The following is a 24705-nucleotide window of genomic DNA, read 5'->3' as shown; positions in this document are numbered from 1 at the left end:
CATAAGTATTTTATAGTTTTCAGAGTATAGGTTATTCACCTCTTTGGTCAAGTTTGTTCCTAGATATTTTATTATTTTTGGTGCAATTGTAAATGAGATTGTTTTCTTAATTTCTCTTCTGCTTCATTATCAGTGTGTAGAAAGGCGGTGGATTTCTGCACATTGATTTCATATCCTGCAATGTTACTGAACTCATTTATCATTTATTCTAGTAGGTTTTTGGTGGAGCCTTTAGGTTTTCTATATATAGTATCATGTCATCTGCAAATAGTGGAGGTTTTACTTCTTCCTTACCAATTTGGATGCCTTTTATTTCTTTTCATTGTCCGATCGCTGTGGCTAGGTCTTCCAGTACCATGTTCAATAAAAGTGGTGAAAGTGGACATCGTGTCTTGTTATTGAACCTCAGGGGGAAAGCTCTCAGGTTTTCCCCACTGAGTATTATTTTCACTGTGAGCTTTTCATACATGGCCTTTATTATGTTAAGGGATGTTCTCTCTAAACTTACTTTGTTGAGGGATATTTTTTTCAATTATCATGAATGTATATTATATTTTGTCAAATATTTTCTCTGCATGTATTGAAACGATCATACAAGTTTCTATCCTTCCTCTTATTTATGTGATGTGTCACACTGATTTGCAAATATTGAATCACCCTTGCACACCCTGGGAATAAATCCCACTTGACTGTAGTGAATGATTTTTTTAATGTATTGTTGGATTCAGTTTGCTAGTATTTGTTGAGAAATTTTGCGTTTATGTGCATCAGAGATATTGGCCTGTAATATTCTCTCTCTCTCTCTCTCTGTCTCTCTCTGGTATCTTTATCTGTTTTTGGTATCAGGGTAATGCTGGCCTCAGAGAATAAATTTGGAAATTTTCCTTCCTCTCCTGTTTTTGGAAAAGCTTGAGAACATTTGGTAGAATTCACCTATGAAGTCGTCTGGCCCTGGAATACTGTTTGTTGTGATTTTTTTTTTTTATTACAGACTCAATTTCATCGCTGGAAACCTGTTCAAATTTTCTATTTCTTACTCAGTGTTGGTAGGATATATGTTTCTAGGAATTTATCCATTTCTTCTAGGTTGTCCAACTTGTTGGCATATAATTTTTCATAATAGTTTCTTATGATCTTTTTGTATTTCTGTGGTGTTGGTTGCTCTTTCTTCTCTTTCATTTGTGATTTTGAGTCCCCCTCCTTTTTTTCTTTTTTATTTTTTTTAAATGAATCTGGCTAGAGATTTATCAATTTTGTTCACCTCTTCAAAGAACTAGCTCCTGGTTCCATTGATCTGTTCTCTTGTTTATTCAGCTTCTTTATCCTTTATTTCTGCTGTAGATTAGCAGAAATTTTTATTGATAACAGCCTGACTAGAATGTAAGTCTTTCAAGAGTAGTAAATGTTTGTCTTTTGATTAATAGCTTTTTCCCCAGACCTAGAACAGTGCCTGACCTCTAGTAGTCACTCAATAAATGTTTTTAATTTTTTAAAAAAATCGTGCTGAAATATCCATTGCATTTGTCATTTTAGCAGTTTCTCGGGGTGCAGCTTGGCGGCATGGAGTACATCTGCTTTGCTGTGCATCTCTCATTACCATCCGTCTTCAGGACTTCATGGGGCACAGCTGGAACTCTGGAGTATGAAACACTGACTCTCCATCCCCTCCTCCTCCTCCCGGCCCTGGCATCCACCATTCTATTCTCTGTGTCTACAGATTTGACTGCTGTGGGCACCTCATGTAAGTGGAATCATGCAGTATCTATCCTCTTATGACACTATTTTTAAATGAAGGAATGAATTTTTTATCATGGGCGAAGACAGGCAGTGAAAGATTTCTAAATTTTTTTTCCGGTTATATTGAGATATAATTGACATATAACACTGTTGCAGTTTGAGGCATGCGTGATGATTGGATATATGTATGATTGTGAAACGATCACCACAGTAAGTTCAGTTAATGTCCGTCGCCTCACAGTTATAAAAAATGTTTTTTCCTTGTAATAACTTTTAGGATCTTCTTCCTTAGTGACTTCCAAGTATACAGAGCAGGAGTATTGTTAGCTATAGTCATCTCATGCATTCATCCCTGGAACTCATTTATCTAATAACTTACAAATTGAGAGATTGTAACCACCTTCAAACCCAAATCCTCCAACCCCTTCCCCCACCTCTGGCAACCTCAGATCTGATCTCTTTCTAGGACTTGAGGTTTTTTTAGATTCCACATAGCCATGAGATTATACAGTATTTGTCTTTCTCTGTCTCATTTGTTTCACTTAGTGTGATTCCCCCAAGGTTTGTCTGTATTGTCACAAATCCTTCATGTCTATGGCTGAATAGTATCCCATTGAGTGTGTGTGTGTGTGTGTGTATGTTTGTATTTATTGTATATATCACATTTCCTTTACTCATCATCATTGGACATGTAGGTTGTTTCCAGAATGTGGCTATTATAACTATGCTGCTGTGAACGTGAGGGCGCAGGTACCCCTTTGAGATGGTGATATTGTCTCCTTTGCATCTATACCCTGAAGTGAAAATGGAAGATCCTGTGGTAGTTCTAGTCTTAAGTCTTTGGGGAATCTCCATTCTGTTTTCCTTAGTAGTCACATGAGTTGACATTCCCACCAAATCTGCACGAGGATTCCCATTCTTCTGATCCCGGTGAGCATTTATCTTCTGTCCTCCATTGTGGCCATCCTAAAGGGCATGAGGTGACACCTCAAGACGGTTTTGCTGTGCATCTCCCTGGTAACTCGTGATGTTGAGTACCTTTTCATGTACCTGTTGGCCATTTGAATATCTTTGGGACCATTTGCTTCAACGTGGATGGAACTGGAGGGTATTATGCTGAGTGAAGTAAGTCAGTCGGAGAAGGACAAACATTATATGTTCTCATTCATTTGGGGAATATAAATAATAGTGAAAGGGAAAATAAGGGAAGGGAGAAGAAATGAGTGGGAAATATCAGAAAGGGAGACAGAACGTAAAGACTGCTAACTCTGGGAAACGAACTAGGGGTGGTAGAAGGGGAGGAGGGCGGGGGGTGGGAGTGAATGGGTGACGGGCACTGGGGGTTATTCTGTATGTTAGTAAATTGAACACCAATAAAATATAAAAAAAAAAAAAAAAGAATATCTTTGGGAAAAATGTATTCAGGATTTTTACCCCCTTTTTAATTGGATTTTTTTCTTTTTTCTATTGAGTTTTATACGTTGCTTATATACTTTGATATTAAGCCTTATCAGATGGGTGGCTTACAAACTTTTTCTCCTATTCTGTAGGTTGCCTCGTCACTCTGTTAATGTTGCCTTGTCACTTTGTTGATGGTTTGTTTTGCTGTGCAGCAGCTTTTTAGCTTGATATGGACTCCCTTGTTTATTTTTTATTTTGTTCTTTGTGTTTTAGGTGTCCTGTCCAAAAACATCGCCAAGCCCATGCCAAAGAGCGCCTTCCCCTCTGTTTTCTTGTGACAGCTTTATGGTTTCAGATCTTATAGTAAGTCTTTAATCAAATACTTTGAGTTAATTTTTAGGAGTGATGTAGAAGAGAAGTCCAGTTTGATTCTTTACATGTGAATTTCTAATTTTCCCAGCACCCTTTATTGAAAAGACTGTATTTTGGGGTGCCTGTCAGTCAGTTGAGTGCCTGCTTTCAGCCAGGGGTCATGATACCAGGGTCCTGAGATCAAGTCCTGCATCCAGCTCCCTGTTCAGCAGGGAGCCTGCTTCTCCCTCTGCCTCTCCCCCACTCATGCAAGCTTTCTCTCTCTCCCTCTCTCTCTCTCTCTTAAATAAATAAAATCTATTTTTTAAAAAAAAGACTTTTTTCTACTTTGTCTATTCTTGCCTTCCTTGTCAAATATTAGTTGACAGACAAGTATGCGTTATTTCTGGGCTCTTGATTCTGTTTCACTGGTCAACGTGTCTGTGTTTATGCTAGTGTTATATTGTTTTCATTACTGTAGCTGTGTAATACAGTTTGAAATCAGGATGGGTGATGCTTCCAACTTTGTTCTTTCTCTGGGTTGTGTTGGCTCCTCAGGATCTTTTATGGTTCTGTATGAATTTTTGGATTATTCTAGTTCCGTGAAAAATGTTGTTGGGATTTTGATAGGGATCGCATTGAATCTAGATGGCTTTGGGTAGAATGGACATTTTTCCAATGTTAGTGCTTTTCATCCATGCACACAGGCTCTTTTTCCAATTATTTGTGTTTTCCATTTTTTTCATCAGTGTCTTGTAGTTTTCAGTATAGAGATCTTTCACCTCTTCCGTTAAATTTATTTCTAAGTATTTTATTGTTTTTGATGCTATCATGAGTAGATTTCTTTATTTCTTCTTCAGGTAATTTTCATTAGTATTTAGAAACAGTGCTGATTTTCATATGTTCATTTTTATCTTGCCACTTTACTGAATTTATTGATTACATTTACCAGTATTTTGATGGAAGTTAGGACTCTATATAAAATCATGTCATCTGCAAATAGAGATAATTTTGCTGCTTCTTTCCAATTCCTATGCCTTTTATTTCTTTTTCACACATGATTGCTCCACCCAGGACTTTCAGAAATTAATATTTTCTTATGTGTTGGTGAATGAGACCATCTTGTTTTAAAGTGAACTATTAAAAAAAATAAAAGTGAACTAATGATTCTACCTCAGGAACAATTCCTTACAAAAATACTGACTTATGCACAAATATACAAGTTACAAGGATGTTCTTTGTAGCCCTTTTTAGTATAAATTTTTTGTTCTGGAAAACGTCCATACTGAGAAGGTCAAGAATCCTAAGTGTTGAGCCCTATGGGTTCTTAAAACGTGAACACACCAAGATCCCACCTACCTTCTCCTCATCTCTACTGCGCTGCCCATGGAACCTCCATTCTGACTTTTACACTGGTCCATTTTGCCTCTTTTCGACCTTTATATAAATGGAAATCACATAATGTGTTCTCTTTTATGTCTGGCTTCTTTCAGTAGGCAATGTGTGAGATTCATCCATGCAAGTGCATGTATTAAGAAAGTTGTTCTCCTTGCCATCTAAAATATTTGTATTGTATTGAAAAAAGCCACAATTTTATTTATTCATTTTACTGTCAATGAACATGTTTCCATTTAGGGGCTTTTAAAAATAGCACTGCTCATGGAAACTTTGGGAAGTGATGGAGATGTCTATTACCTTGATTGTGGTGATGGCTTAATGGGTGTATATATATATATATGTCCAGACTTGTCAAATTCTGTCCATTAACTATGTATAGTTTTATTTTTCGGTTATAGCTCAATGAAGCTGTTAAAAAGCAGTGCTGCCATAGCATTTTTGTTGGTGTGATTTAGTGAATATACATACACATGGCTGTTGGGTGTACAGTTAGCACTGGGATTGCTGAGTCGTCATGTGCAGCCTTAGTAGTTTCTGCCAAAGAATGGTGAAAATGGTTGTACCAATTTGTACTCCCACCAGCTGTGTGTGAGAGTTCCTCTAGGTCTACGTATTTGCCAAGACATGATATTGCCGGATTTATCATAATTAGCCATTCTAGTGGAGGCATAGTGCTATCTCTTTGTGGTTTATTTTTCACAATCCTGGTGATTAATTAACTTTAGCCTCTTTTTTGCATTTATTGGTTATTAGGATATCTGGATTTCTATGAATTGCCTGTTCAAGTATTTCATCCTTTTTTTTTTTCTTAAGCTGTTTTTTCTTATTGATGTGTGGGCTTCTTTATATTCTGATGAGTTCTTTGTCAGATGTATATCTTGCAAATACCTCCTCCCACCCTGTGGCCTCCTTTTTCATTCTGCTAAAGGTATTGTTGTGAAGAACAGAATTTCTTAATTTTAATGTAGTTTAATTTATCAATTTTTTATTTAATGGTTGAAGTTTTTTGTGTCTTATTTAATATATTCTTGCCTGGCATATTTGTAAACAATTCTCCTATGTTTCCCTCTGAAAACTTTATCTTTCGCATTCAGCAGCATATCTGTCAGGACTTGATTTTATTGTGTAAGATAGGGGTTAAACTTTATTTTTATTTTGTGCAAGAGATTTAGCCACTTGTTGGCCAAGCCTCACTTGGTCCTGTGTGGGTCTGTTTCTGGACTCTGAATTCCGTTTGAGTGGACTTTTGAACTATCCTTTGATCAATAGCATTGTTTTAATTATAGCTGTAAACTAAGTATTGAAGCTTGGTGGTCTAAGTTTCCCAGTTTTGTCTTTCGTCAAGATTATTGACTATCTTTGCCATCTCCATTCCCATAGAACTTTTGAATTCAGCTTGTTAACTTCCACAACACAAAACCTAATGCTATTTTTATTGTGTTTAATCATCAGATCAATTTTGGTAAAATTTACTTTATTAAGTTTTTAAACCCACAGAGTACATCCCTCCAATCACTTAGGCATTTAAGTTTTTTCTCAATTCTGCTCTGTGGTTTTCAATTTCAATTGTACTGGTTTTGAACAATTTCTATTCAGTTTATTCCTAGATATTTGATGTTCTGGTACCCTTGTAAATGGTATCTTTCTTTTAAAAAATGGTATCTTTAAATTTTTTATCATAGACTTTTTGTTGCCATACCATTGTTTTTCATAGCAAACAATATGAAATTTTTCAATAGGCAGATTAAATCAATGCACTTCTTTTTCTACAGCCACTAGAAAACAGGGTGGATCCCCATGTACCACCGGGAGATTACTGAAGGGAGTATGATGTTAAATATATAAAAGTCATGCTCTGTGTTATAGTTTTTTAACTACACAGAAATGTGTATCTGTAAAGTCCTTAGAACAAGGTCTAGAAAGATTGAAAGCCACTCAGTAACTGTGTTATCACCAGGGAAGAGAAGGAGTTTAGGCAGAGCTGGCATGAAGGAGGATTATCTTTGTCCTTCCTTACCCATATTTATTGCTTTTATTTTCACAACAAGCTTGGATTACAAGAGAGCAAGTAAAAATGGATTATTATCTGTTTAATGCCTATCTTGCCTTTGGCCCAGGACCTGGCCCACAGTGAGACCTCCACAAATACTCCAAATGGAGCTGACATTCTGGAGCTCACTTTGCCTCCAGGGAGACCATGGGTCTAATATGGGAGTTCTTTCCTTGTTCTGTTACTTTGAAGATTATATATTATAGACTAATAAAAAAAATACACACAATGGAGCAAAACCGTGAGAGATAACGAAAACTGAACTCCCCAGGGCCAACGTGGCATGCTATTAAGCCACATATCCTGAGCCTAGAAGCAGGTTGCCTCAATGCAGGGGTTTGGTTGCAAGCGCTGGGGGTGCTAAGGCTGGAGCAAGTATCCAAGCAGACAAGCCCCCTCCTCAAGGGGCTTCTGGTCAAGTACAGAGGCTGCTTAAGGAAAGCCTCAGCTTTATTAAATGGTGTAGGTGTTGAGGAGAAAAACTGGGGTGGAGGGAAAGGGATATGGGTAGTGGTTGGGGTAGGGGTGTTAGTTTTAGATGGAACAGGCAGGGACACCTCCCTGGGAAGCGGGGACAGAAGCCCTGAGTTGAGGGAACACAGCAAATGCCCTTGCAGAAGAGAGCTCCAGGGAGACAGAAGAGCAAGTGCGAAGCCTCAGGCAGGAGTTTGTGTTCATGGACCGTGAGGTTTCTGTGCCCCGTGCTGCGGCCGAGGGGGAAGGGGCGAAGGGGCTGACTGTGGACCTCCTTGCAGCCATTGGGGGAAATCTGCAGGGGGTGCAGTGAAGGCAGTCTGCCCTAATTTAAAGGACCCTCTGGCTATGGTGCTGAGGAAGACAGCTGGGGCAGGAGGGGAGGCAATGGGACGCCTTAGGCCTCGGATATCCTAAGCCCAGGAAGCACAGATGTGGCTCAGACCAGGGAGTGGGATCAGCTGAGACTTTGGATCCAACTTAGATGATGACAAGTTTCGGAGAAATTTAAAAACAGGACTATGACATTTAAAAAGTAGGAGTATTGTGGAATGTTCAGAAAATAACCCTTAGAAAAGCCATCCTTGAAGGCTTCTTCTTCCCTTCAAGAAAAACTTAACTGAAGATCTGTATATTCCACAGGGACCCAAGGGCAGCCTCAGAACAGCCCTAGGGTCCTAGTTTGGGGTGGATGGGGGGGAGTCTGCACCTGCCTTGCCCCACCCCCGCTCCCCGAGGTAGAACCCTGGCTGATATCAGGACTTGATGGCCTGGGGATGCTGAGTAGGGGCCTATGTGATGAGCCTCCCCTTCTACGGGCGGTGGGTACTACTCCCTGGGGAGCAGGTGGGAGGAAGACCCTGCCTCGCTCAGGGCAAGAGTGCGGAACCCTGACCCTCACTCTCTCTCACACACTGACCCAGGGCCCCAGGCCAGAGACTTTCTCAGGGAAACATGGCTTCTTCAGGAAGCCAAACGCCTGAGGATGAATTTTCCATGAAATGTTCATTTTTTTTGTTTTTGTTTTTGCTCTGATAAAACCGCAGTACTTTTTAACAGCTGTTTTATTGAGAAATAATTCACATACCTTAAAAGTTACGTGTTTAACGCACACAGTTCAATGGTTTTGACCGCAGTCGATTTTCGAGCATGGTCCTCACCTCGGAACGACACCCCCCCTTGTGTCTCTGCAGCTGTCACCCCCACTCCGCATGTTTCCCGGCCACAACCAAGCACTCATCTGTTCTCTGTCTCCATGGATTGGCCTCCTCCGGATGTTGCGTATAAACAGAAACTTGGTTTTTGGGGATCAGCTTCCATCACTTAGCGTAATGTTTTCAAAGTTCATTGTGTTGTGGTCCATCCGTGTTCCCTTTATAACTGAGTAAGATTCCATCGTATGGAGACACCAAAATTTTAAAATCCATTTGTAATGGGTCTTTCGGGGTTACTTCTACCTTTTGATTATTGCAAACTGTCCTAAGCAATCATGAGTAAGCATCCGGTGAACATAGATTGCCGTGACTTACGGATGTTACGGAATAGAAATCTGGGTCCTGTGGTAGCTGTTGAACCAGATGAGAAGCCGCTGGCCTGTTGGAAGTGACTGCATCGTTTCATAGATCTGCCAGCAGGTGTGTGAGGGTCAGGTGTCTGCACAGCCCGCAGCACTTGCTGTCTGATCATAGCTGTCCTCGTGGGCGTGACGGAGGCTCTTACTGTGGATTTGATCTGCATCTCCCTGATGACCAATGATGCTGGGCATCGTTTCATGTGCTTGTTGGCCATGTGTGTGTCTTCTTTAAAGAAATGTCTATTTCTGATCATTTGCCCATTTCTAAATGGAGTCATTTGTCCTCTTGCTGTTTGTGTTTGCAAGTGTTCTTGATATACTTTTGATGCAAGCCCCTTATCAGATACACGGTTTTCAGTTTCTCCCATTCCGTGGGCTGATTTCCAACGGCTCTATGACGTCTTTGAAACATAGATATTTTGGTGTCAAATCTGAAATGTGCACCAGATTCATTGCATCACACACGGTTGCCAATCTGTGTGTCATCTGCGGTCAGATCTGAAGTCCTGAAGAGAGCCCGCCCTGTGTGTTCTCCTCACTTCGACAGTCTTTCCTCTTACATTTAGGTCTTTGAGCCATTCGAAGTCCATTTTTGTATATGGTATGAGGTGAGGGTCCAAGCCTATTCTCTTGCTTGTGTCTCTCCAGTTGTTCGGCATATGTGGTGAAGAGACCATTCTTTACCCTGGAATGGCCCTGGCACCCTTGTCAAAACCAGGTTGACCACGAATACACGGGATTCTTTCTGGGCTCTCAGTTCCCTTCCACACATCTGGACGTGCGCCCGACACCAGTACTGTACTGTCTTGATTTCTCTCTCTTCGTAATAAGTGTTGAAATCAAAGTGGAGTCCTCTGACTTTGTTGTTCTGAGCTTGTGTGGGTTCTCTGGGTCCCGTGCTGGAGCACACGGATTTCAGGATCCGCTGTCAGTGTCTACAAGAAGCCAGCTGCGCTTCTGATAGGGGTTGCATCCAATCTGTGGATCGATTGGGAAGCATTGCCATCTTAACGATAAACTGTCTTCCAATCATGAACGTGTGATGCTTTCCCATTTATTTAGGTCTTAATTTCTTTCAATCATAAAACCACAGGTCTTTTTGAAAGCTTCTTGAGCGCTTGAGTGAGGTTTTCAGAGTGCCACCTCTTACCAGCTGCCTGTGAGGGCTGGTCCAAGGTGCAGTCTCCACCCTGTCTAAGCAGGTGGATGGAGGGGAGCAGGCTTTGGGTTTTGCTCTAGCCCGTGGGCCCCCCCCTCCCCGCTCCTGTGAGCCTCGGCCCTCCCCACTGCCCAGGCGGATGGGGGCTCTGCGCTCCATCTCATTGCTGCTTCAGTTCAGAGGTCCTGGGTGCCCTCCGGACTTTGCTGTCAACACCACCTGTTCTCTCTGTCCCTGAACACTGTTCTCTCCTCTCTTAGGGCGCCCCCCACCCTGATCTGCACCCACTTGTGTAAGGGGGAGTCACGTTATTGAGCACACGGGTATGACCTTCATTCAGCCCAGCTTACTGAAAGGCCTGCCCCTTTCACTGCTTTGCTGGGTCACCTGTGCCAGGTGAGCATGTGTCCAGACCCGACTCTGTCCAGTCTTGCTTGAATGCCACGCTGTCTTCCTTGCTGTGGCCCCACAAGGAACCTTGCTTGGGCAGTGTTAGGGACAGAATGCTCATGCCCCAAAATCTATATGTTGAAGGCCTACTCGCCAACGTGACCAGAGGTGATAAAGCTTTAATGAGACGCTGGAGTGGGGCCTCCACGGTGGGAGTCGTGCCCTCGCAGGAGATGAAAGCCCTTCTCCTCCCAGCACACGGGCGCACAAGCCAGGAAGAGCACCCTCACCACCAACCGGGCCTGCCAGCACCCGGAGCTGGGACTTCCCAGCCTCCAGAACTGGGAGACGGAAATGTCTGCTGTGTAGGGCCCCAGGTGTGGGATTTTTGTACAGACGCCCAGCCTGAGTGAGACCTCAGGTGGCCACTCTGCCCATTGCCACAGCCCCTCGAGGTCACTCTCAGCTCCATGGAAATTCCAGGAGCAGCTTATCAGCCTCAGGAAAGGAGCTACTGGAGCCGGACCAACACTGAGACTGGGTCCCGAGGTCTTTTTGGGGGAGAACTGGCATCTTTGCAAGATGCAATTTTTCAACCCATGAATATGTTTAATACCTCCATTTCCAGGATCCCAAGCATTTCTCAACAATTATATGGTTTTCTGGGCAGTCATCTTCAATCACATTGGCAGCTTTCTTCCTGGGTGTTGGTATTATTTGTGGCGTTGTAAGTGGTGTGCTTTTGAAAAAATTCCTACTATTAGAGACATGTGGTTGTAGGTTGACCTTATATTCATCAGTCTTGCTAAATCCCACTTACTGAATTTAATACTTCTTAAGTTCTTTTGGATTTTCTTATGACAGTAATTTTATTCTTTATTATTATTTTTTCTTTCAAGGCTTTATTTAACTTGTAGCAAGTTAACGTATCGTCTAATTTTCTCCCTTGTGTGGTCACCAACTGTTTGGTTGCTAGCAGCAGAAGCCCTACAAGTAAGGGTGAAGTCAGTACGAGGCCTCGAGGGATGCTGGAGAAGCCGGGAGCAGGGCATTCAGCTGCTCTCCCTTGGGCCCTGCCCCCCCCCCCCCGGGGCCCTGAGGCCCTTGGGCTCTGCACCCCTGGGCACCGCTCCTCAGCCTCCCTCTCTAAGGTCCAACCAGCCTCGTGGTCTCTGACGGTCCCCATGCCTCAGCTGCCATTCCACGTGGTCTTGCATCACCAGCGCCCCCGGTACCCCCGGGCGGCCTCTAGAAGCTTCTACCTCCCACACACACCAAACATTGATCCTGCTATAATTCTATTATTTTTTCCAAATATTTACTATTCTGTCACATTAATATATATTTCTTTTTCTTGCCTTCTCTTGACATAGAAACTCACAATTTTGAATTATGTTTTATGCACAGTATCACATGCCTGCTTCGCCTTAATTTGATATCATTAGTATTTACCATTTCCTTAAATATACTTTAAAATTGTGATCTTAATGGCTTTGTAGAATATATAATATTCTATTATATGGCCATACCATAATAAATTAAGACTTGCTATTCTCAGGTATTTGGGTTCTTTCCAGTTTTTTAAATACATATTACTGCAGCGAACAATCTTGTACTTGAATCTTGCCTAATCTCTGATTATTTCCTTAAGATTGATTCCTAGAAGTGGAATTAGCAGGTCAAAGGATATGAACATTGTTAAGTCTCTTGATATAACGTCAAATTGATTTCCAGAAGGCTGTACCAATTTACTCTTCTATCGACAACTCTAAGAATGCCCATTTCTCCATCAACAGGATTGAGTATTAGCTTTTAAGTAAAATCTTTTCTAATTTAATAGATGAAAAAAATTTCATCTCATTATTTTGATGTGCATTTTTAAGTAAGGTTGAATACATTTTCCAAAGCTTATCAATCACTTGTATTGTTCCCTTGTGAATGGACTGTGAATTTGCCTGTTTTTCTTCAGGGTATCTGGTCTTATTGATTTGCAAAAGCTCATTGTATATTGAGATATAAACCCTTTTGTTGTAATTGTCGCAAGTTTCTCTCTGTCTCCTGGTGGCCCCAGGCCCAGACCAGCCTGGGTTCCTTGGGCTGCAGTGGTGGTTCCGGGCTTGGTCTTTTATGGCAGGAAACACAAGTTTCAGGATTCGTCTCGGCTAGGAGTCCCCCCAGCCCCCGTCAGGTGAGTGAGCTGTCCCCAGCCTGCCATCAGCATGGCGGTGGGAGCCGTCCGACGGGGCAGCCTGGTGGGGTGCCCGTGTGCCCCCCTGACGCGTCACTTCTGTCTTGGCCAACCCCTCTGACTTTGCTGTCGCTCACTCTGGTCCTGCTGGCCGAACCACTAGTGAGCTTTCCCCGCTCCCCCTCATCCTGCCCCCCTGCCAGCCACGACAGAAGCTTTGGCTGAGCCCTGCCGGGGCCGGGGACTTGGCCGATGCCGCAGGCCTTGCAGCCTGGTCCCGCTGGCACTGCCTCCCTTCCTGTCCCCCTCCTGTCCCTGCGCCGCGTGAAGGGCCCCTACACACAGCTCGCACTGCAGATGCTGGGTGCGGCCCGGGGTACCCCGTGGACGCGGGCGGCAGGCTCTCCGCAGCCCCGTGTGGGCTCCCTGGCCACATGCCGACCGTGTAGTGGCCCGAGGGTGCTGGTGAGAAGCACCGGGGAGACAGCTCCTCGGAGGCGCCTAGTTTGTTGCCAGGGCCCCGGGGAGAGGCACCTCTGCCTTTAGCTTTGGAATCGTGGTCCTGTGACCTTGGCTGTGTCCAGAAACAAGACCCGCTGAGCTTCAGCTGACGAGGCCTGGCTGCGTCAAGCCCTGGGGGGTGGGGGGGGGGGCATGTGTCCCCCGAGCTTGGTTGGAAGCTTCCAGGGAGGTGTGGTAGTTCTCCTTCCATCCAGATGCTCCATCTCTCTGTCTCTTCTGTCTCTGTGTCTCTGTCTCTCTGCCCCCACCCAAGACAGCTGAAACCGAGTCATTGGAAAGAGCAGGATTGGGAGGTCTGAGACTCGGTTTCGCCTCTGGCCCTGGTCCCTCTGGCCTTGTGACCTCAGGCTGGTCACGTCACCTCTCTGAACAGCCGTTGTTGTCCCTCCCGAGGGGGTCACGGGCTCCGGCACAGGGTCCCTGGGGCTGCTGAAATGACCTGCAAAGCCCCGGGTTTCGCAAGTGTGTGTGGGGTGCGGTGCTTACTTGCTCTTCAGAAACGCGTGGACTCTTCACCTCACTTTAGAGACTGCATTTCTAAAGGCGGTCTCCAGGCATTCTAGAATCGGGAGTGGTGTTTCCTCCCCTCCTGAAGCAGCGCCCGCCCCGGCCCTGCACCGGCCGGGCCTTGTGGCCTTGGCTGGGCGTCCCCGCTCGGGAAGGGACGTCGAGGAAGGCTGGTGCGCCTCGTCCTGGGGCAGCTCCCAGTCCGCCCAGCAGCTGGTGGCCCGGGGTGGCCCAGGTTTGGTGGCAGCACAGGGAGGCCCATCGCTGGCCCGGACAAGGGCCAACCGTGCCGGGCAGGGAGCGCTTGGGCTCACGCGGGACAGTGAGGGGGAGGTGGCCGGTTTCCTCGGGGGCCCCGGGTGACAGGCACTCGGCGTGGGAGGGCCAGCTGGTCCCCCGGCTCCCACGTCACACTGCGGCTCTGAGAGGACGTGCCCTGTTGGCCACGAGTGGATCGTGGGTGTGCACCCAGTGGTCACGGAGCTCCACCAAGGGCGATGGGGGCCTGGGGCCCGGCGGCGGGGATGGCTTGGGAGGGCGTCCGAGTCCCCACGGGTGGCAGTCGCTGCCCCCGCGCGTCCCGGGCCAGGCGCTGGGAGCGGGGCTCCCCGGCTCCCCGGCCCCGGACTGGCAACTTGCTCTCTGTGAAACTGGGAAATGACAAATGACCAAAAAATCAATTTGTAATCTGATTGGAGGTTTTTGATTTCCTCTGATGAGTTTAAATTTCATTAAAAGCAACCTTATTCCAACATAAAAGGAATCCTTGAAGGGTAAAACAGGGGATTGTCTCACTGAGTATAAAGCCTCCCGACTCTTTTGTGTGATTTATTCATCGCATTAATTGTGAGGGCCAACCTGTGGTGTCCGTTGGCAGCTGCGCCGTTATCAGGGCCTGGGATCGGCCGGGCGCGCTCAGAGCACAAGGACTCACATTCAAAACTCGCTCTTTGGCATATTGACACTTGAGTTATCAACCTCTCTTATTATCTGCTGGGAGGGAGCGCGTAGCTCGTGGGACAGGCAGCTCCGAATCGCTGCCGCGGCCGCCCCTCTGCATTCTCTTAATTGTATGTATTCTCCGGAAAAAATGATCATCGTGGCCTCTTGTCTTGATGAGAAATTGACATTTTCGGAGGACCCGTTCGGCGCTCGGAGCCAGGAGATAAGGCCGAGTTGTTCTAAAGGAGAGCAGCCTTTCTTCCCTTTCAGCTCCCTCCCCTTCCTTCTGTTGCTCTCACTGACCTACTTGATGACTATGGATTTCATGAGGTCTTTTTCAGCATTTGAACTATAAAAGGTTCAGAATGACACCACCCCTTATAGACAAAAGATAACCTTGCCCTTTGAATATATTGATTCTTTATTAACTAGGCTGTTTAATGCAATGAAATGAGGCATTAGATGGAAGCCCATTTCAAGTGCTTTGAATAATCTTTAAAAGCTTGAAAGACCTTAAAAGGCGGCCTGACAATAATTGGCATACATTTGGAGAGAATGCGGTTCTCGCTCCTGATTCGAAACACAAACATGAAACAATTTCTCCCCAGGTTGTAGGGCCCGGGGAGCCAGCTCTGGGGAGGCAGCCCCCCCCCCCGGCGCCCCGCCCCCCAGCCCGCCCCCCGCCGCCCAGGCTGGCGCTTCTGGCACCAGCTCCGAGTGGGGAGGGAGGGGACTGGAGGCCCCAGCCCCACCCCCAGCACCTCGGGAAGGAGCCCCGGGGGGGACAGGCTGGACGGGTGGGCCTCCACAGCCTAGTTACCCCCACCCCAGCCTCTTCTTCTCTGCTATCTCTTTAAGGCGGAAACAAAAATGCAGCCAAAGGAACCCGATTGTCATTGACGGAAGAAAAAGGTATTCACAAGTTTCTTTATGTTTTGAATAATTGTTTCCTGTTTTGCTCAGCAGAACAAGTAATTAAGATGACATTTGTGAGTACTAATTTGGATCACACTTATGTGTATGTGTTACAGAGCTGCAAGCCAAAACATGCAAAACCAGCCTCTCATTGAGGAGAAAGTGAAAAATCCAGAATGAGCTGGAAGGGGAGGGCCGAGAACTCGCAGGAGCCCTTGTGTGAATCAGAAGCTCTCCTTAGCCTGGTGCCTCTGCCCACAGCCCCGTGCCGCCCACAGGAGCCACCGCCCTGCACCTGGGCCGGGTGATGGCATCCCCGTCAGACCTCAGCTGCTCTACCGTCTGGGCTCCTGGCCTCTGCCCACCTGCCTGAGCCTGAAGCTGGTTCTCGGATCAGCGTGCCCATCTAGCGTAGCCTGAGCCCTTGCTCCCTCCCTGCCAAACCCTCCAGTTTGGAAGCAGAGGCAGGAGGGCCAGGGCGGGGGTGGGGGTGGGCGATCTTGTGGTTGGTTAACTGCAGGGTGCTGCTGTGGCCTCTGTCACACAGTCCCCGACAGACATGGAGTGCAACATACGTACAGATGGCCCCTCTGGGGACTGAGCCGTCTCAGGAACGGTAAGAATTTCTCTATGCAGGTTAGAGGGCGGTCTGAGGACCGAGAAGTTTGTAAAAGTTTCTTCCATGAATGACCTTTATCTTGCCCCAAGATGCAGCCCCGGGGCCCAGGTTCTGAAAGGGAACCACCCCCACCCCCCACCCTCCACCCAGCCCAGTCTAACGTATGCATGCGTTTTGCCTTGCATTCGAATCAAAACAGATAAAATTACCCAAAGTGAAATTCACAGACAAGAAATACTTTAATTAAATATTGTGTAAAATGAACATTTTTATACAGTTAAATATCTGAAAAAATGTACAGATAAAACAATCTTATTGTAGGGTCTTTAACAGTAAAATCTACCATTTAGTGAAGCGCTCAATTTTGAGACAATGAAGCGATGAGGGGCATTGACTAATTAATCTAAAACACAAACCGAGTGCAGGGATGAGGAAACTTGCAAACGTTCTCAACATGTACACGTGAGCTTGTTTTTTTAGATCAAACCCTTACTTATACAAAATAAAACGGAGGCAATTTAGTTCCAAAGTGACTTCTCAGGCTTTCCCACGTAGCTAAGCCTTAGCGGTCATGGGGCCGGACCGCGACCCGCTGACCACCGGGACATTCTGCTGTTTTATTTAGTCCCTCGAATGAACACTTTCCTAAGTTGTGCATGGTTTTGTTCTTTTGTCAAGAAAGTTGTTTTTTAATGTCCCTCCTTTTTGTTTTACATCTGATTTCTGCTGCAATTCGCGAAACGTCTGCTGTGCTGTGTCTGTGAGGCGTTTAACACAAAGGGAAAGACTGACCCTCCTGGTCTCACTGTGGGTTTGGCACGAACAGGCACAGTATCTGAAGGAGGTCATTCCGGTTTTAAAAAGTACAGACAGCGCTGCAGGGGTCCGACCACAAAAAAGGTGTCGTTTCAAAAAAAGTTAAAAACCAGCAGTGATTTTTGGTTCCCCCGAAACCTCTCTGGATCCTAGGTGGGCCCCAGGGAGACACGGAACGCAGCAGAATCAGACGCAGAATGGAGCGACACATGGAACGTCAGGTTTGTGCTTTTGTTTGTGTGTGTGTGTGTGTGTGTGTGTGTGTTTACACCATAAATCTCCAAATGAAATATCGATTAACGATTGTGTTGTAAGCCTGTGATAAAATAGCACAAAGGTTCTTTAAAGAAGTCCACTTTTAAGGCATCAGAGAAGTTAATGTGGCAAACATTTTAATTAAAACATCAGAAGTAAATTTTATTTTAAACTTTAGGCCTCTGAATTTTTCCAGTAAACACAGTTCAGCTATGTGGCAAAGTCATGGGTGGCAGCTAAAATGATTTTTTTTTTTTTTTTTTTTTTTTACATTCTACAGAAAAATAAAATAAGGACACAGCCCCAAACGGTGTCACCTCTTTGCGGCTGTTCCACATGCACGGAATCTACTAGGATTTGTCACAGCCGAGTGGCACCGTTTTGTTTTGACTATACAACGAACTTTTTTTTTTCAAAAGTATTTGTTCAGATAACTTAAAAATAATATAAAAATAAACAATGAATTTGACTTTTCCTCAAAATAAAAAAAAAAAGAAAAAAAAAGGACGGGAAGTCTCAACAAAAGCAAATCGGAAGCACAAATGAAATGCAAGGACACCAGTTCACTTTAACAGAAACAGATCAAAGAGACAGCTCTTGGCTTAATGCTCTTCCCAACACCAGGCCACGATCAAAAACCAATACAGACGAGAGAAAAAAGAAAATGGCAGGAAAACCAATGTACAAAGTCTCAAAGATAAATACAATATTTATAATCGATATGTTACAAAAGAAAGTCCCTTAGCAACTGTAAGTGTTCATGGAAAAGTGTTGAATGGAGACCATTTTATTCCTTATGAGACACATAAGGAAGAAAACGTGGTGGTGGGGGTTTTGTTTTTTTGTTTTTTTTTTTTCTAAATATTTAAGTGGATCTGAAAAAAATTCAAGACAAGTGTATAAATATTTAGCTACAACTTTGGCAAAATCACAAAAGTCTACAATTTTATAACCACATACAAAACACATTAGGGAAGAAGGAGCTAGAAGTCAAAAGGACAAGTTCTGGTACAAGAAACATGGACCTCACAGTAGCCTAAGAATGCAATAGTATACAGTGCTAGCAAAAGTTGAAAAAATGTTGCAGATCACACTTGCTTAACAGGAAGCTCTAGCAGTGGGAGAATAGTTAAACCAACAGACAGTAGCATTTTTTTTTCTGTCAGTGTGCTTGTTGAAGGCAAGAGAATTCAATATCAAAGTTACAATTTCTAACTACAATAAGTTACAAAGTTTCATTTCATTAAGATGAAGTTAAGCCATGATAAACCCGCCCCCCGCCCCTGCCACCCCGAAATCTCCTCGTCACGTCGTAGTCCTCCTCTCTTCCAGTTCGATGGCTCACACCTCCTTGGCCCCCTTTTTTTTTTTCACCACAAAAAAATATTTCACATTATAGAGATACACAACCATTGTGAATCTAAGTTATGAGCACAGAAAAATGTCCGGAGGCATTTTTCATCAGTGTTTCATGATAATCAAAATGGTGCATTCACAAAGTTTCTCCCAACACATAGCAAGTACTAGACAGAGCCAAGACGGAGTCAGAAACTTTATACAAAATAGGCGTCGCTTTGTTTTCCTTAGTCTTCAGGACCGAGAAATGTGGAAATATGAGAAAAGTTCAGTCAATAAAATGGAATCGTTCGTGAAGAAGTAGGCTGTTTGCATGTTGATTCTTAATAGTTTAAATAAAATCTTTAAACAAAGTCTCTCGTCGCGTTTCCGCTGCTGCTGAAGCCTCCGCAGACACGGTCTCCAGCAGCAGGTCCCAGACACTAAACGTGTCCCCTGAAGTCCGTCCTTGGGCGCGGGCGCTGCGGGAGGCGGCAGCCCCTCACATCGGCGGGACTACCAGCCCAGACATAGCTGAAAGAGAGAGGGCCGCGGGTTACTGGGCCGCCCCGTCGCGGGCCCCGCGGCCTCCGCTCAGCGCGGGACGTGGGCCGCCCACCAGCCCGGGCTCGGCTACCTCCGGGGGCCGGGGCCCCCCCCACGGCCTCCCGGCCGCAGCCCTCCTCGGGGAGGGAAAGGCTGCCGCTTCCCCGGGGCTCAGGGGCTCGTCTCTAGCGGGCGGAGGCCACCTCGGTGGACAGATGGGAACCAACCTGGTGGCGTCTGGGGCGCAGGCCCGGCGGGACCCGCACTCGCTCCCTCCGGGAACACTGGATGCGCCTCAGTCTCCCCTCTGCTCTCACCCTCGCCTCTGACCTCCTGCCGGCCGTTCCGTATCGTAAAGGTGAGTCGCGGGCTCTCCGCGAGCAAAGCCGCTCGCAGCCCACCTGCCCTGCCACCTGACGGCCGGGGGCCCCGAAGAGACCCGAGCCAGGCCCCACCTTACGGGGAGCTCTTTCCGCTCCTCTCCCCAATAAGAAACTTGGTGCTAAAATGCCAAGCGCGGCTGACGCTTTCCAGTGAACTCCTGGTACGGATATAATTTAAAATCTTGTAACTTTAGTGTTGTTTAATTTTTGTCAGAATGATCATTCTCATTAATTTATGTATAACATATTAATACATTTGTTCACGTAGTGATGTGAGCTTCAATTTCCCAGTTCATTAATCTCAACAGTATTAATTCCTCTCCGACTCACCGTTACAACATTATGGTTTGGCAGCCCCGTGTGTGTACACACTGCTTAGGTGGTGCCGTCCTCCCGGGGCCTCCGCACCGTGTGGACGGTGGACGGGCCGTGGCACCTGGCCACCTGCCTTGCGAGCAGCTCTGGGCTGGGGGCCGCTGCTGGCCCGCAGGCCGGTCGGCGGCTCGCGGGGCCTGGGCGTCCCTCTCATACGCTAAGATGTTGGGAAGACAATTATTTCAAATCACGGATACCTTTCCAGTTCCTTTTTTGAGCATTAGTTCATCAAAGTGAAATATGCCACCGACTTCACAAAAGGGCCAGTTTGTCTTCTCCACGGTAACGTCCTCAGCACCCAGCAGAGAGCCTGGCACATAGTAGGCGCTCAGTAAATACTGGTTGAATGGATTCATTTTTTTAAAGGAGTAACTGGATTTGATTTTCACCGGGAGGAGCATATACCAAAGGTGGTGTCTGAAAGAGGCCAGATGACGGCCACTTAATTCAGTGCCTGTGGCCCCCGTGAGTCACAAAGAGCCACGCGTAAGATCACGAGGCCTAGGGGCACTCGCGTGGCCCACCCGCCGCGCGCCTCACAGGCCACTCTGCGGCCTACACTGCCCAGGGGACCCGGCCCCATCTGAGGCAGCCACGTCCAAGGGGTGCCTCCCCCTGCCCTCGGGACCAGCCCTTCTCCCTCCTGAGCACACGTGTGAGCGAGCGCTTAGAGACGGGCTCCCGCCCAGCCTTCACGCATGCACGGCCCTGGGCTAGGTGCACCCGCTTCCAAGGCAGAGGGCCCGGCGCCCCGGGGTCCGCTACCCCAGCTCGGGAAGGCGGGCTGCGTCTCAGGACACGGAGGGCACGTGGGCTCTGAGCCGGGCTCCGCAGGTGGCACGAGGACCTGCCATCCCCGGCCCGGGGCTGCAGGCGGGGTGCACCCTGCTTCCCACTGGGCCAGCGGCGGCCGTGAAGGCCTGTTTGCCGAACGGCTGGAATGGGGGGCCCCCACCCCGCTATGCTCCACATGATTCCCAAAGCGGCTGCCCCTCCTCAGGGGAGGGGCCCCTTTGCCAAGAGGACGCGTGGGTGAGGTTGGCAGCAGGAGGCGGTGGTTTTCATCAACAGAGTCTGTTACCCGTGGGGGGGCGCGGGTGGGTGGCCCTGGCGGGACTGCCAGGAGGGGCAGCGCGTGGCGGCCCACGGAAGGGGAGCATGCAGCGGCCACGCGGCGGCGGGGGGCGGGGACCCCGAGGGAGGGCTGGGGCTCCCAGCCCGGGCTGCCCTGGCTCGGGGGTGATTGGGGGGGGCCCTGGGGGGACAGTTCGGCCCGCGCTCCAGGAGCAGCGGGGCCAGTGCGTCGCCCCTCACCTTGGAGTCCGTTCCCGTTGGCGCTGGTGCAGGAGGGAGGAGGAGAAGCTTGGGGCCGGACCACGGGCGCGAAGGCGCTCTTTTGTTTCACTGCAGAGATGACATTGGCAGGTGAGAATGAGAAAATGCTGTGTGTGCCGCTACAGTTTGAAGGGAGGGTGACCGAAGAGGCTGCCATGGTGGGGCTGGACGGCACTACTGCAACAAAGCAAACATGGTCAGGACGCGCGGCGCCGGGCACGGCAACACGACACAGAGAGAGCGCTCGTGGGGCCTCGCCGGGAGCATCGGGGTCCCCCAGACAAGCACGCCACGGTTCTGGCTCGGCCACTCTCTGGGTTAACAGGCAAACTCTCGGGTTGGACTTTGGTCTCCAATCGGGCAGCCCCATTTTGTCGGGGTTTCCAACGTGGCCTCGCGGGGCCCGTCGCGGGGTCAATTTACCGTCGCCACACGGACACCCAGCCTCCAGAGCCACCCTCCCTTGTATCCAGCAGCTCACATCACAGAACAGCCAAGCAATGCACACATTTGACTTTGTAGTGAACATGAATCTGTGTGATGACGTGTGACAAAAACAGACACTTACTGCCGTAGGGAGAGTTAGCGGAGGAGCCATTAAGAAATCCAGGCGAGCCAGGGACCCCTAGATTGGCCATGGCGCCACTTCCATATCCATTCATGCTAGTGCTCACTGTGTTGTAATTGGACTGCTGGGGAGTACTGCTGGGGACGTAGCCTCGCGGGGACACGCTGCTTGTATTGCGACTGTAGCCGACTGTTAAAATCCCCCCCCGGCCAAAAATAACGTTATTATCAGGGAGAGACACTTGGGGGGGGTTTCCCCGCAAATCTCTATCATATATTAAACATTTTAAATTGACCTCACGCTCCGCGCCAGCCCTAGCGCCTCCAGCCAGCTCGGTACCCTGATCACGCCAACCCGACCGGGCGCCGCCTCGCCGAGCCCCGTCCTGTCTCCGCTCCGACAGCCGGCCCGGCCGCCTCGAGCTGACCGGCAGGTGCGTGCGGGGTTTCTTTGGAAGCAATTACCGACAGCTCGGGTTCGGGGGCTGTCCCCCCACGCTAGGTGAACTTTCGGCCTCGGCAGACCTTCAAATGCCATGGCTGACAGGGAGAGCTTGTTTGTGGCCGTAACTCCCCAGGAAGGGCTGTTTGGGGGTCTTTGTCTGTCTGGTTCCTAGTCCTGTGAGTGCAGGGGGTGGGGGGGGCAGGAGCGGGAGCGCAGGTGAACGGAGGAGGCTCGGCGGCTTCCTGAGGCTGCTGCCCTCGCAGGCTGGATGGGGGGAACTAAGGGGCGCTGGGACTGGCTCACACCTCGGGGTCCTGATGGGAGGAGGTGCGCCCGAGAGCGGGGCTCGGGGGACACTGTGGGTTCCTCTGCACTTACTCCTTCCAAGTCCCACCCGTGCGACATATGCAAGAAGGGTCCTGTCCTCTTACTCCACCACAGCTGTCGTGTGGCTCCTCCCAGCCTTTCAAGGAAACTTCTAGCAAAAACCAGTAGGCGGAGTGGCAGCCAGGTACCGTTGCAATAAGTTAGCTCTGGCTTCTGGGGGTGCGCCCTGCCGTGCCCTCGCCAGGCAGGGCCGCCCTGAGGACCTCCCCGCGCCGAGCTGCCGAGAGCACGATGCTGCCCGCCTTCCCCGCCGGGCCCAGGACACGGGCGGCCGCGGCTGAGTCCCAGCAGAGCCTGGGAGCACGTCCAGGGCACGGGCACGGCCTGGCACGACGGCCTACCTTGGTCGTTGGCTTGTGAGGTCTCGGACACGTTGACGGCTAGCTGGCTGCTGAAGGAGTTCACGCCCATCATGCCGGTGTGCGCGGGAGTGTTGCCCAGGGTGGGGATCTGGTTGTGATTGCGGGGGACGCTGTACAACGCCTCGGCAATGTCGGCCGCTCGCTTCAGGATGATCTCCTGGGGCGGGAAGGAAGGTGCCTCAAGCTCCCACGTCCCTCCCGCCCCGCCGGGGAGCACAGGCCACCCCCCCGCTGGCCCCACTACCCAAATGACGGCCGCGGCGTGCCCCTGGCCCTTTCCAGGCCGTGAGAAACCTGGTCTCAGAACAGAAAGGGATTTAATGGCGCGTCTGCGTGGGCACCTACCCTGCTGCACCCCCGGGCGCAGGGGCGGGCGGCGAGGGGGCACCCGACCCAGGCTCACAGGGGCGCATCTAGAAGCCCTCGAGTCTGCCCCCCAGAGACCCCCAGGCGAGATGCAGATGGGCCGGGGGTGCCCGACCTGCCCTCCCAGCCGCGCGGCCCCCAACGGCCCGTCTACCGGCGGATCCACCGGACGGCTGTCGAGGGGCTTCTCCTTCCCGCCTCCCGACACTGACCGGTCGTCTCCTCCCTGAGGACCCGGCGTGACGTCGGGGGCTTTCTCAGATCCGACTCTGAGCAGGTGCGTGCGCGCCCAGAGAGGCCGCAGGGAGCCCGACCCCCGCCGCAGCCCCGGCCCGTCGAGTGGCCTACCTGGTTGTTGTGGGGCATCCCGTACAAGGCTTCCACCAGGTCCGCCGCCCTCTTGAGCAACACCTCCTGGAGGAAGAGCACACGGGTGAGTCCCCTGCCGCTTCCGCGAAAGCGCCGCGAGCTCCCGGTTCCGCGTGCAGGGAGGAGAGCCCGCCACCCTCGCCATCACCCGGGGCCCGACTCCGCGTGGAGGGAAGGAAGGGGCGTCCGTGGTGCCCGAGACCGCGCAGCCTGCACCCCGGCCCTCCTGCCGGCCCCGGGCGGCTCCTGCGGACGGGCCGCTCCTGAGGTTTGATGACGGAGCCTTGTGGGTATTAAACACACACACACGGCGGAGATATGCCTGTTAATTCCTAGCACTTTAGTGGTGAAGAACAATAAGCAATTTCCCATATCTTAATTAAACTGGCAGAGTCCTTAAAGACAACATCTCACCCCTAATTCACGCCCCAAATTTGCAAGTGAGTTCAGTGCTTATTCCTCTTTATTTTGAACAATAAAGTGAATTAACTTGGGTTAATCTAGTTCTTTCATAATGACATTAAGAAATTTTTCAATTAACCTCTTTGACTGCACGTTGTAAAGGACTTCATAAATGCCTTCACGTTCAGAGAGTGTGCGCGGTGCCCGGGGGCTTGGATGCACCGAGTTTTGTCTTATCCACGTCTGCACGCCTACCTCCAGTTTACGACTGTGCGGATTAATCCAGAGTTTAGTTAATTTTGAATACAAATGGGGGGCTTACGTTTAACTTTCCCTACCTTGGGCTGTAATAAAAAGGAACGGAGTTTGTAATAAGCTGAGGCCAGGCCGGAGCCCCTCCCCGGCGAGCCGGGGGGGGGTGGGGGGCGGAGGGTCTCTCCCCGACTCCAGGGAGCCCAGACTGTGCCAGCTCAGAGGTGAGGAAACCGGGTTCCCGGGGTGGCAGTGGCCTCCTGCAGGACCAGACCTGCCAGGCG

The 24705-nt window shown here is 48.8% G+C and overlaps 1 protein-coding gene and 1 long non-coding RNA gene across 22 annotated transcripts in view; one reads left to right on the top strand and one right to left on the bottom strand.

Moving 5' to 3' along the window:
• The window catches only part of LOC144300929 (uncharacterized), a 51224-nt gene extending 33378 nt beyond the window's left edge, over positions 1-17846 (top strand). For 5 of the 8 annotated variants that reach the window (XR_013367660.1, XR_013367665.1, XR_013367661.1 and 2 more), the window contains 5 exons: positions 1534-1741; positions 3412-3501; positions 15551-15604; positions 15724-17263; positions 17578-17846. This is a non-coding gene — a long non-coding RNA (uncharacterized LOC144300929). The remainder of the gene's footprint in view (positions 1-1533; positions 1742-3411; positions 3502-15550; positions 15605-15723; positions 17264-17577) is intronic. The other 3 variants (XR_013367666.1, XR_013367667.1, XR_013367662.1) reach the window with 2 other exon arrangements.
• Positions 16442-24705, bottom strand: part of EBF3 (EBF transcription factor 3) — a 117257-nt gene continuing 108993 nt past the window's right edge. For 2 of the 14 annotated variants that reach the window (XM_077877186.1, XM_077877188.1), the window contains exons 12-17: positions 23747-23812; positions 23012-23189; positions 21840-22028; positions 21251-21448; positions 20134-20246; positions 16442-19166 (exon numbers count right to left, since the gene is read on the bottom strand). In XM_077877186.1, coding sequence (XP_077733312.1) covers positions 19149-19166; positions 20134-20246; positions 21251-21448; positions 21840-22028; positions 23012-23189; positions 23747-23812 — 762 coding nt within the window. In that variant the 3' untranslated portion in view covers positions 16442-19148. Of the gene's footprint in view, positions 19167-20133; positions 20354-21250; positions 21449-21839; positions 22029-23011; positions 23190-23746; positions 23813-24705 lie in introns of those variants that run through there. The other 12 variants (XM_077877191.1, XM_077877193.1, XM_077877189.1 and 9 more) reach the window with 9 other exon arrangements.

This window comes from Canis aureus, chromosome 29, assembly GCF_053574225.1.
Source record: "Canis aureus isolate CA01 chromosome 29, VMU_Caureus_v.1.0, whole genome shotgun sequence".
Taxonomy (NCBI): Eukaryota; Metazoa; Chordata; class Mammalia; order Carnivora; family Canidae; genus Canis; species Canis aureus.
The sequence above is the reverse complement of the archived record's forward strand: the minus strand, read 5'-3'. Positions and strand labels throughout refer to the sequence as shown.